Source organism: Pseudophryne corroboree, chromosome 1 (genome assembly GCF_028390025.1).
Source record: "Pseudophryne corroboree isolate aPseCor3 chromosome 1, aPseCor3.hap2, whole genome shotgun sequence".
NCBI lineage: Eukaryota > Metazoa > Chordata > Amphibia > Anura > Myobatrachidae > Pseudophryne > Pseudophryne corroboree.
In genome coordinates, this window is record NC_086444.1 from 908,875,059 (window position 1) to 908,887,059 (window position 12,001).

Genomic DNA, 12,001 nt, shown 5'->3' on the forward strand with positions numbered 1-12,001 from the left:
CGTCGCTTGGAGTGCCGCACCCGATGCCGTGTATATGTGTATATATATATATATATATATATATATATATATATATATACTACAACAAAAGCTTGGCACTCCGGATAACATGAGTATGAGGTGGTGCCTTCCCCACATGCATAGACAGTCACAGGGTTCTTATAAAATAAGAATTCAGGGCGGCACTCCAGTATTTCGTATGAATAAATTTTAGTGCAAATTCATAGAAAAAGTCGTCAACGTTTCAAGGCCTCCCGGCCTTTTCGTCAGGACGCAATTACAAACAGTGTAAAGATGCTGTATCACTTTACACTGTTTGTAATTGCGTCCTGACGAAAAGGCCGGGAGGCCTTGAAACGTTGACGACTTTTTCTATGAATTTGCACTAAAATTTATTCATACGAAATACTGGAGTGCCGCCCTGAATTCTTATTTTATAAGAACCCTGTGACTATATATATATATATATATATATATATATATATATATATATAATACCTGAGATCCATAAGAGCCTCCAGAACCCCCCGGGGCGTCCGATCATTTTGGCAAAAGGCTCTTTATATTAACCTATTTCCACATATCTAGATACCCTGATGCAACCATGTGTACAGGCGAGACCTACCTACCTTAAGGACACGAATATTCTTTTGGTGTCATTGAAAAATCTTGCAACTTTACCTGAGGAATGTTATCTTTGTTCTGTGGATGTTTGCAGCCTGTATACCTGCATACCGCATGGTGCGGGGATACAGGCTGCAAGATTGTTGCTCACTGGTAACCCATTGTACACTGGGCCTCCCACTGAGTTTATTTTGCAACTCTTGGAACTGGTGTTGACCAGAAACTATTTATGCTATGATAATGCCATTTACCTACAGACATCTGGATGTGCGATGGGGTCCAATGTGGCCCCATCGTACGCAAATTCATACATGTTTCAAATTGATCATCAGCTGTTTTTTGAAAACAGATGTACTGCAGGTAAAATATTGGTATATTTCAGATATATCGACGACCTCCTCATTATATGGGGGGTACTGAAAATGAATTTGTGACACTTATGGCTGCCCTCAATGCGAGCGATTGTCCTGCTAAATTCACCTACACCTTGGACGCAAATAGTGTCAACTTTCTTGATGTGGCCTTGATCAAAGAGTATGGTAGATTGTTGCCTTCCCTCTTTGTTAAACCCACTTATAGAAACAATCTGCTCCTGGCGAGCAGTGCACATCCTGAACCATTGAAGAATGCTTTACCATATTCCCAGTTTCTGAGAGCTTTGCGCATCTCTAGGAATAGGGCAGTGGGCATTCAACAATTAGACCTTATGTTGGAGAAGTTCTTAGAGAGGTTATAATGCTGCGGCTCTGGCTATAGCAAGGGCTAAAGCATTAGCTGTACCCCCTGACAAATTACTTAGACCCAGGAAAGATACAAAAAATTCCAACCAACATATTTGGTGCAATAAATACACACATCTGAGTCCTTTTATCAATAAGAAAGCCAAAGAACTATGGCCGTTAGTAGAGTCGGATAAAGACTTTGGTGCGCTACACCAGAAATCATTGATGACTTGTTATCGGAGAGGTAAAAACCTGAGAGATTATTTGGTGCGTAATGACGTGTCGAATATGGGCAACAAGGAGAACATCAGTTTTTTGGGAAAACCAAAAAATGGTTGTGCCCCAATTGCATCACATGTGGATATTTATTGACAGGGTTGTCATTTACTCATCTGTACACAGGGGTTAAATATACCATCAGACATCGCTTAACATGTACAAGCCGCTTTGTGGTGTATGCTAAAATTTGTCCTTGTTCGAAAACGTACGTTGGCAAAACGGAGGTGACTTTCCGTGAACGAATGGCTTAACACTGCACGGCTATCCGTGCGGCAATCAGTACAGGCACCAGTGTACAGCCGGTTGCTCGTCACTTCTGTGAGGCTAGACATAATTTGTCGTCTCTACGTTATCGCACTATAGACCATGTGCCCCCTCTGTCCAGATGTGGCGACAGGTCTGTTCGGTTGTTACAGATAGAATGCGAATGGATCATACGTTTGGATACGTTGGCCCCACGTGGCCTTAATGAAAATTTGGGGATGCAAATTTTTATTTAATAGACCTATATCACTTTTATTTAATAAGACCTGTATCATATGTATTAGATATTAATTATGTTAGGTTTGCTATCATATCTGAATACATCTATCTATTTTTTGATACTGAAAGTGTGTTGTAATCTGGATCGGTAACATGTATTGGATATAGAATGCACACAGAGTTAAAATGTTAGGCACACTTGCCAGTGTGTTATCACTGGTGTAAATTGCCAGGTTGGATTATTGATGTTTCTTGAGCGCTCTATATTATACATGGTTCCGATTATGATCACGTGTGATCTGTTTTTAGTTGTTTTTATCATGTATGTTGTTTGTAGTCACATCACGCTGGTGTGTTTATGTAGTTGCCATGGAGCCCACCGTCACTTCCTGTTAGGTCTGAGCAGTGACCGGAACCGGAAGTTCGGGGTGGACCACGAGTGACATGTATAAAGCTGGTGAGTGTTTAACTTTGTGCATATGGCTTGATAAAAGCGCCGCTGAGCGCTGAAACGTTGCTTGAATAAGCCGACTCTGAGTAGTCTTTAATGTCCGGAGTGCCGCCGTTGGGGATATATATATATATATATATATATATATATATATATATATATATATATATATATATATATATACATACACACACACACACACACACATATGGGGGAATCACGCAGGATTTTTGCTATTCAATTGCGGGCTCTATAGAAATATCTGTGCTCTGGGATCCTGGAGAACTACATCTCCTAGCAGCCCCCTACCCAGTGAATAGATGGAGGAAAGTCCACTGGACAGGCATCTTTTTTTATATTTTATTATTTGTATGCGCCACTGGGTTTCAGTGCTGAAAACCCTACAAACTATTTTTTTAAATTGGATACCATGGGTATCAGAAGCGTGCATACCCACGGTAATCCAGACCTGGGTAATTCCCAGGTCTGACCCGGGTTGTCTGTAGTGTCGCCTGTAGATCGCATCCTGGGTCATGACTAAAAAGTGTGAATTGGCGGGTACAGTGACGCCTGCAGATGATATCATCTCCAAGCATCCGTTGCCTGGTGGAAGACCTTGGTCACTGGAAGATCCAGGTCTGGTGTAAGCACATGCAACCCGGGAATTTCCCAGGTTTTTGGTGTTGGGTGAATGGGGGTCTCAGACTGAGACATGGGATGAAGCCGGATTGATAGACCCGTGTTGTAACCGTGTATTTCCCAGGTCTTGAAAGGGATATAAATAATTGTAGTGATGAATATTGCCTTGTCTCATGTCTATATATAACAAATTCAAAATGTGTAGCACACTGATTTTCAATGCAACTGCCATTAAAGGTTATCACTGCAATCAATTGACTGGGGTCGTAGGTGGCAACAATTATGTGAAAAATTGAAAACAAGAAATAAAAAAAAAAACAAAACAAGCTGCACTGCTTACAAAATGAAGGTTTCAACTTTAATATGCCATTTCCAGTGTGCTTCAGTCTTGTGTACATTCAGACTCATTAAAGTCTAAATCTGCACAATGACGGTATATATGCAGACATGTCAACATGTTAGGGCCTAAACGCCATCATTTAAATGTTGTTACTACTATTAATGGGTTAGCTGCTTAAGAAATTTGCGTCAAAATAAATATGATACTATCTTGATACTGCCATATTTGGACTGTGTTTTAAGAGGCTTTTTCAAAGAAGGAATTCCACTACATTCCCTAACAATCTAATCACCACAGTCCCAGTCAGTTTCTGAGAACAAAACACAAGCCTAAAGTTAATTGGTTACAAACAAACCCTGAACATGTAGCAACATGTCCACAACAACTAATCATTTATTAATTTGCTGCCCCCTGCTGGTCACATTCGCTAACAACCATACAGTAGCAGAATGTTTTCATTTCTTAGGTCACTTTTTCTGAGATCAGAGCAAAGCAAGAAATGGTTCAACTGTGCACCTGGACAAACCATGCTGCAACGCGAGAGGTGCAATTTATTTATCTATGCAGGGGAAGTACTGCCTCCTTTATATGCAGCCTACGAAGGCAGGACAGCTTTATGTTTACATTGCAGCTTATATTTGAGCTACAACACACCCCTCCGAAACATGAATCTCATTTTAATTCTGTTCCACCTACGGTGCAATATAGTTTTGTAAATGTGTTACATTACTTGCTTTGTCTGTTTACTTTACGCCAAACTCAGAAACAGCCCCATTACCCTTACTATAGAGAATGAAAAACATTGCGCCACTCATCCTCTTCATATGCCACTAATACATCGGCACATGCCGCTCACACCTCCCCCACATGCTCCTTACATGCCACTCACACCCTCCGATGTGCTCCTTACATGCTATTCACCTCTCCCCAAATGCTCTTTACATGCCACTCACACCTCCCCACATGCTGTTTACATACTGCTCAGACCACCTCACATGCTCCTTACATGCCACTAATACCTCCCCGCATGCTCCTTACATGCCGCATATGGTGCCCATACACATGTGCGATGCCCCGCGACATCGCGGGGCATCGCACCGGCAGTTCAGGTGTGATTAAATCGCACCTGGACTGCCAAAGTGATTACCATGCGATCATGCGATAGATCGCATGGTAATCACGTGATGGGCACGTCACCACCGAGTAAGAGCAGCCTCCATCCACTCCAGGCGGGTGCTCATCGCACATCGCAGTGCGATATATAGCATGTGTTTTTAAAAACACATGCGATCGCACTGCGATTCGATAAATATTAAGTGCAGCACATACTATCTTGAGACGCGAGATTCGACTGGCGTGCCCGCGCATCGCGGCAAAAGGTACCTAAAATGTGCATACAATCCCCCCGATTTCTCTCAGATGCGGTCGAAATCGAAGGTTAGCACCGATTATCTCACAAGTGTATGGGCACCATTAGACCTCCACACGTGCTCGTGACATGCCACTCACACCTCCCCACGTGCTCCTGACATGCTGCACACAGCTCCCCACATGCTGTTTACATACCGCTCACATCTCCCCATGTGCTCCTTACATGCCACTCACATCTCTCCACGTGCTCCATACATGCCGCTCAGACCTCCCCACGTGCTCCTTACATGCCACTCACACCTCCCCACATGCTACTCACATCTCCCCACGTGCTCCGTACATGCGACTCACATCTCCCCATGTGCTCCTTACATGCTACTCACATCTCCCCACATGCTGTTTACATACCGCTCACATCTTTCCTTGTGCTCCTTAAATGCCACTCACATCTCTCCATGTGCTCCATACATGCCGCTCAGACCTCCCCACGTGCTCCTTACATGCCACTCACACCTCCCCACATGCTACTCACATCTCCCCACGTGCTCCGTACATGCGACTCACATCTCCCCATGTGCTCCTTACATGCTACTCACATCTCCCCACATGCTGTTTACATACCGCTCACATCTTTCCTTGTGCTCCTTAAATGCCACTCACGTCTCCCCATGTGCTCCATACATGCCGCTCAGACCTCCCCACGTGCTCCTTACATGCTGCTCACACCTCCCCACATGCTCCTTACATGCCACTCGCACCTCCCCACATGCACCGTATATGCCACTCACATCTCCCCACATGCTCCATATATGCCACTCACATTTCCCCACGTGCTCCGTATATGCCACTCACATTTCCCCACGTGCTCCTTACATGCCACTCACACCTCCCCACGTGCTCCTTACATGCCACTAACACCTCCCTATTCTGTTTACATACCACTCATACCTCCCAACATGATCCTTATATGTCACTAATTCCTCCCCACATGCTGTTTACATACCCCTCAGACCTCCTCACATGCTCCTTACATGCCACTCACGTCCCCACATGCTGTTTACATACTGCTCAGCAGGGGCCTATCTACGCCTTGGCCAGGATGGCACTCGCCAGGGGCGCCAGCAGAGGAAGGGCGCTGCCCGGTGGTGCCACCCGCAGCCAGGGTGTATAATCAATTACTAGAGGCAGTACCTCTGTAGCTCAGCAGATAGCAGCCACTGGAATCTGAGTCGGTGTCCGGCGCCGCGGCCGCACTACAGTGAAGAAACTCGATTTAAACTACAGTTCCCAGCAGCTCTTCCTGCCGGGACATCCTGGCAGCAATGACTGTTGGGAACTGTAGTTTACTTAGAGTTTCCATTCCTCACTGTAGTGCGGTCGCTGTGCTGGACTCCGGCTCAAGTTCCAGTGGCTGCTATCTGCTGAGCTACACAGGTACTACCTATGGGCATGGCTGGATTAAGGCAGGGGCGGCAGTCCCGGGGCCCCCACACTGTCCGTTGTCTATTGGAGGAGTCTCCCTTCCGTGGCTCAGCTGTTCAGTAACAGCTGCCGCGAGGAGCTCCTCCAATCACAGGTAGTCTCGCGGGACAGTGAAGGGGGATCCCGTGAGCCAGTGACGTGCTGTACCTTCTGGCCGCTCAAGTGGAGTCCTTGCTACAGCAGGAGATCCGTGAGTGACGCCGATTGACCACCCCAGTGTGTCTATTGCGGGGGGGGAGGATGTCTCTTGCGGGCAGCCGCGGAGGGGAGTTAATGACTCTTGCGGGCGGATGGGGGTGCCCCTTTCGGGTAGCCGACGGGGAAGTTAGTGTTTTGTGTGGGTGGGCAGCCGCAGAGGGATAAAGTTAGTGTCTCTCGCGGGGGCGGGTGGCCAGCTGCGGGGAAGGGGGAGGGGATTAGTGTCTCTTGCAGGCAGACAGTGGTGTCCCTACTGTATGGTTAGGTGTAATGTGTGCAAGTCGCAACACTGTGCAGTGTAATGTGAATTGGAACTATATTGTTTTTCCCTCCCCTTCCCCCACGCCCCTTTATCTTTGGCACATGCCTGTAGTGCTTGCTATCCCTGCTTCTGTCCCTGCTACAAGTATGGTGGGGGGGAAGGAGGCTACCAACTCTCTTTCTTGTACAGGGCACCAAAATGTATAGTTTATACAGCACTGAATGAATGCTACTGTGTGGTGTGGTGTGGTGTAATGTGAGTGAGGGGTACTACTGTGTGGTACTAGTGTGGTACTAGTGTGTGGCCACGCGCCTTTTTAGGCCTTCCGAACATCAAATCTGGGGGGAAGGGCACCAGTTTCTTACTTTGACAGGGGCACTTGGACCCCTAGATACACCCTTGCTGCTCAGACCTCCCCACATGGTGTTTACACACTGATCACACATCATTACATAAGAGACAGACCTCCATGAATGCCCCTATATTCCACTTAGACTTTACAAGCCACAGATCTCCCCAAAAGCCCTCTGATTCACTCAGACCTTTCCCCAATGCCCCTTAGACATTCCCACATGCCCTCAGACAACATGCAACACATGTCTTCCATCCTTTTATGCAGCAAGCATAAAGGTAATTGGGGATACACCCAAACCCCTAATTGGGGATAGACCATGGAGCTACAGATTTATAATAACTAATCAGCAGGTGAAGGCTCACTAGTCCACCCGTTGCACACCACTGCTTAGATAAAAAGAAATAAAAAACTGCAGACATTTTATCAAACAAAAACCAGACCAGTAGTAAGTAAACACAATGGTGCTGAAGCTGAGCTGGCTGTGTATGTTTCCATTAAATAAGCACCACAAATCGGATGGTAAAAAGAACATTTACGCTGATGTACTGATGTGTAGGCATTGCAACGTGCATGCGATGAGCCCACCCTATTTGTGTATGCTTGGTATGCTACTAGTCATCATCACCAGCGCGCACTTATACCTCACTATACTAGTTATTACAGATACGTCTGGGTATCTGTACTAATGCCCAACTCTGCATAGCCTGTAGTTATGAAAACATGTTCTCCTATGTGAGAACGCCCCATTACACCCAGGTTATGCCTCTTCAGTCCTAAGTATTGATGCAATAGGAAAGTGCTCCAGAGCGTGCACTGTGCAAAACACACAAGATATACTGTGCAAATAATGTAGAAATTCAACTGGCATTCTAGTAATACAGTTTTCTTACACTACAGAAACGTAGACTATGAACTGACCTGCAACCCCTACTTGGTGTGTGGCATACCCAGGCAGTCTGCTTGGACCATCCTTTAACCAAAGAGTCAATGTGGATGTGTTCTGTTCAGCATGATGAAATCTAAAACCTTCTAAGGCCGCATAGGCTATAAGTCCACTCAGCATGATGGGAACGTGCAACCACACTGCTATCCTGCCTTCTTCTTTCCATCTCTTTATAGCATCTGTAGTGAGAAAAATACAACAGAAATAATATGACTTTATAGTGTGACGGCAAAATTCAAACTACATCACTACAGATTTTTTTCTGCTCAATCGTTAACTAAATCTTCATCTGTCACGTGCTAATGACATTATATATACACTGCTCAAAAAAGTAAAGGGAACACTAAAATAACACAACCTAGATCTGAATGAATTAAATATTCTTATTAAATACTTTGTTCTTTACATAGTTGAATGTGCGGACAACAAAATCACACAAAAATTATCAATGGAAATCAAATTTATTAACCCATGGAGGTCTGGATTTGGAGTCACACTCAAAATGAAAGTGGAAAAACACACTACAGGCTGATCCAACTTTGGCGTAATGTCCTTAAAACAAGTCAAAATGAGGCTCAGTAGTGTGTGTGGCCTCCACATGCCTGTATGACCTCCCTACAACGCCTGGGAATGCTCCTGATGAGGTGGCGGATGGTCTCCTGAGGGATCTCCTCCCAGACCTGGACTAAAGCATCCGCCAACTCCTGGACAGTCTATGGTGCAACGTGGCGTTGGTGGATGGAGCGAGACATGATGTCCCAGATGTGCTCAATTGGATTCAGGTCTGGGGAACGGGCGGGCCAGTCCATAGCATCAATGCCTTCGTCTTGCAGGAACTGCTGACATACTCCAGCCACATGAGGTCTAGCATTGTCTTGCATTAGGAGGAACCCTGGGCCAACCGCACCAGCATATGGTCTCACAAGGGGTCTGAGGATCTCATATCGGTACCTAATGGCAGTCAGGCTACCACTGGCGAGCACATGGAGGGTTGTGCGGCCCCCCCAAAGAAATGCCACCCCACACCATTACTGACCCACTGCCAAACCGGTCATGCTGGAGGATGTTGCAGGCAACAGAACGTTCTCCTTGGCGTCTCCAGACTCTGTCACGTCTGTCACATGTGCTCAGTGAGAACCTGCTTTCATCTGTGAAGAGCACAGGGCGCCAGTGGCAAATTTGCCAATCTTGGTGTTCTCTGGCAAATGCCAAACGTCCTGCACAGTGTTGGGCTGTAAGCACAACCCCCACCTGTGGACGTCGGGCCCTCATACCACCCTCATGGAGTCTGTTTCTGATCGTTTGAGTAGACACATGCACATTTGTGGCTTGCTGGAGGTCATTTTGCATGGCTCTAGCAGTGCTCCTCCTGTTCCTCCTTGCACAAAGGCGGAGGTAGCGGTCCTGCTGCTGGGTTGTTGTCCTCCTACGGCCTCCTCCACGTCTCCTGATGTACTGGCCTGTCTCCTGGTAGCGCTTCCATGCTCTGGACACTACGCGGACAGACAACAAATCTTCTTGCCACAGCTCGCATTGATGTGCCATCCTGGATGAGCTGCACTACCTGAGCCACTTGTGTGGGTTGTAGACTCCGTCTCATGCTACCACTAGAGTGAAAGCACCGCCAGCTTTCAAAAGTGACCAAAACATCAGCCAGAAAGCATAGGAGCTGAGAAGTGGTCTGTGATCACCACCTGCAGAACAACTCCTTTATTGGGGGTGTCTTGCTAATTGCCTATACTTTCCACCTGTTGTCTATTCCATTTGCACAACAGCATGTGAACTTGATTGTCAATCAGTGTTGCTTCCTAAGTGGACAGTTTGATTTCACAGAAGTGTGATTGACTTGGAGTTACATTGTGTTGTTTAAGTGTTCCTTTTATTTTTTTGAGCAGTGTGTATATATATATATATATATATATATATATATATATATACACACACACACACACATATATATATATATATATACACACACACACACACACACACACACCTACACAGGTGAAACTCAGAAAATTAGAATATCGTGCAAAAGTTCATTTATTTCAGTAATTCAACTTAAAAGGTGACACTAATATACTATTTACACTCATTACATGCAAAGTGAGATTTTTCAAGCCATTATTTGTTGTAGTTTTGATGATTGTGGCTTACAGTTTAAGATAACTCCAAATCCAAAATCTCAGAAAATTAGATTATATAAAATCAATAAATAAAAGGATTTAAAATACAGAAATGTCGGCCCTCTGAAAAGTATAATCATGCATATGTACTCAGTACTTGGTTTGGACCCCTTTTGCATGAATTACTGCCTCAATACAGCGTGGCATGAATTCTATCAACCTGTAGCACTGCTGAGGTGTTATGGAAGACCAGGATGCTTCAACAGCAACCTTCAGCTCTTTTGCATTGTTCAGTCTCATGTCTCTCATCTTTCTCTTGGCAATGCCCCACATATTCTGTATGGGGTTCAGGTCAGGTGAGTTTGCTGGCCAATCCAGCACAGTAATCCCACGGTCATTGAACCAGGTTTTGGTACTTTTGGCAGTGTGGGCAGGAGCCAAGTCCTGCTGGAAAATGAAGTCAGCATCTCCATAAAGCTTGTCTGCTGAAGGAAGCATGAAGTGCTCTAAAATGTCCTGGTAGACGGCTGCGTTGACTCTGGACTTAATAAAGCACAGTGGACCAACACCAGCAGGTGACATGGCTCCCCAAATCAACAGAGACTGTGGAAACTTCATACTGGACTTCAAGCATCTTGGATTGTGTGCCTCTCCATTCTTCCTCCATACTCTGGGACCTTGGTTTCCAAATGAGATGCAAAATTTGCTCTCATCAGAAAAGAGGACCACTGAGCAACAAGACCAGTTATTTTTTTCTAGTCAGGAAAAGGCCATTCAAAAGTGTGGGGGAGCTTAACAAGGAGTGGACTGAGGCTGGAGTTAGTGCATCAAGAGCCACCACACACAGACATGGGCTTCAAATGTTGTATTCCTCTTGTCAAGTCGCTCCTGAACGGGTGTCGTACGGTATGCCGGCGCTCGGGCTCCCGGCGACCAGCATACCGGCGCCGGGAGCCCGACCGCCAGCATCCCGACAGCGTGGCGAGCGCAAAGGAGCCCCTTGCGGGCTCGCTGCGCTCGCCACGCTACGGGCACGGTGGCGCGCTACGCCCGCCACACTATTTTATTCTCCCTCCAGGGGGGTCGTGGACCCCCACGAGGGAGAATAGTTGTCGGTATACCGGGTGTCAGGATTCCGGTGCTGGTATACTGTGCGCCGGGATCCCGACATTCGGCATACAGAAGACCACCCCTCCTGAACAACAAACAACATCAGAAGTGTCTTACCTAGGCTAAAGAAAAAAGAGAATCTATGGGGCATTGCCAAGAGAAAGATGAGAGACATGAGATGGAACAATGCAGTAGAGCTGAAGGCCGCTATTGAAGCATCTTGGTCTTACATAACACCTCAGCAGAGCCACAGGCTGACAGAATCCATGTCACACCGCACTGAGGCAGTAATTCATGTTAAAGGGGCCCAAACCAAGTACTGACTACATATGCAAGATTATACTTTTCAGAGGGCCGACATTTCTGTATCTAAAATCCTTTTTTTATTGATTTTATGTAATAATAAGATTTTAAACCTACCGGTAAATCTATTTCTCCTAGTACGTAGAGGATGCTGGGGACTCCGTAAGGACCATGGGGTATAGACGGGCTCCGCAGGAGATAGGGCACCTAAAAAGAACTTTGACTATGGGTGTGCACTGGCTCCTCCCTCTATGCCCCTCCTCCAGACCTCAGTTAGAGAACTGTGCCCAGAGGAGATGGACAATACAAGGCA

The 12,001-nt window shown here is 45.9% G+C and overlaps 1 protein-coding gene across 2 annotated transcripts in view; it reads right to left on the bottom strand.

Moving 5' to 3' along the window:
* Positions 1-12,001, bottom strand: part of NUDT6 (nudix hydrolase 6) — a 127,399-nt gene that overhangs the window by 49,924 nt on the left and 65,474 nt on the right. For both annotated transcript variants that reach the window (XM_063920297.1, XM_063920296.1), the window contains exon 2: positions 8,125-8,328. In XM_063920297.1, coding sequence (XP_063776367.1) covers positions 8,125-8,269 — 145 coding nt within the window. In that variant the 5' untranslated portion in view covers positions 8,270-8,328. The remainder of the gene's footprint in view (positions 1-8,124; positions 8,329-12,001) is intronic.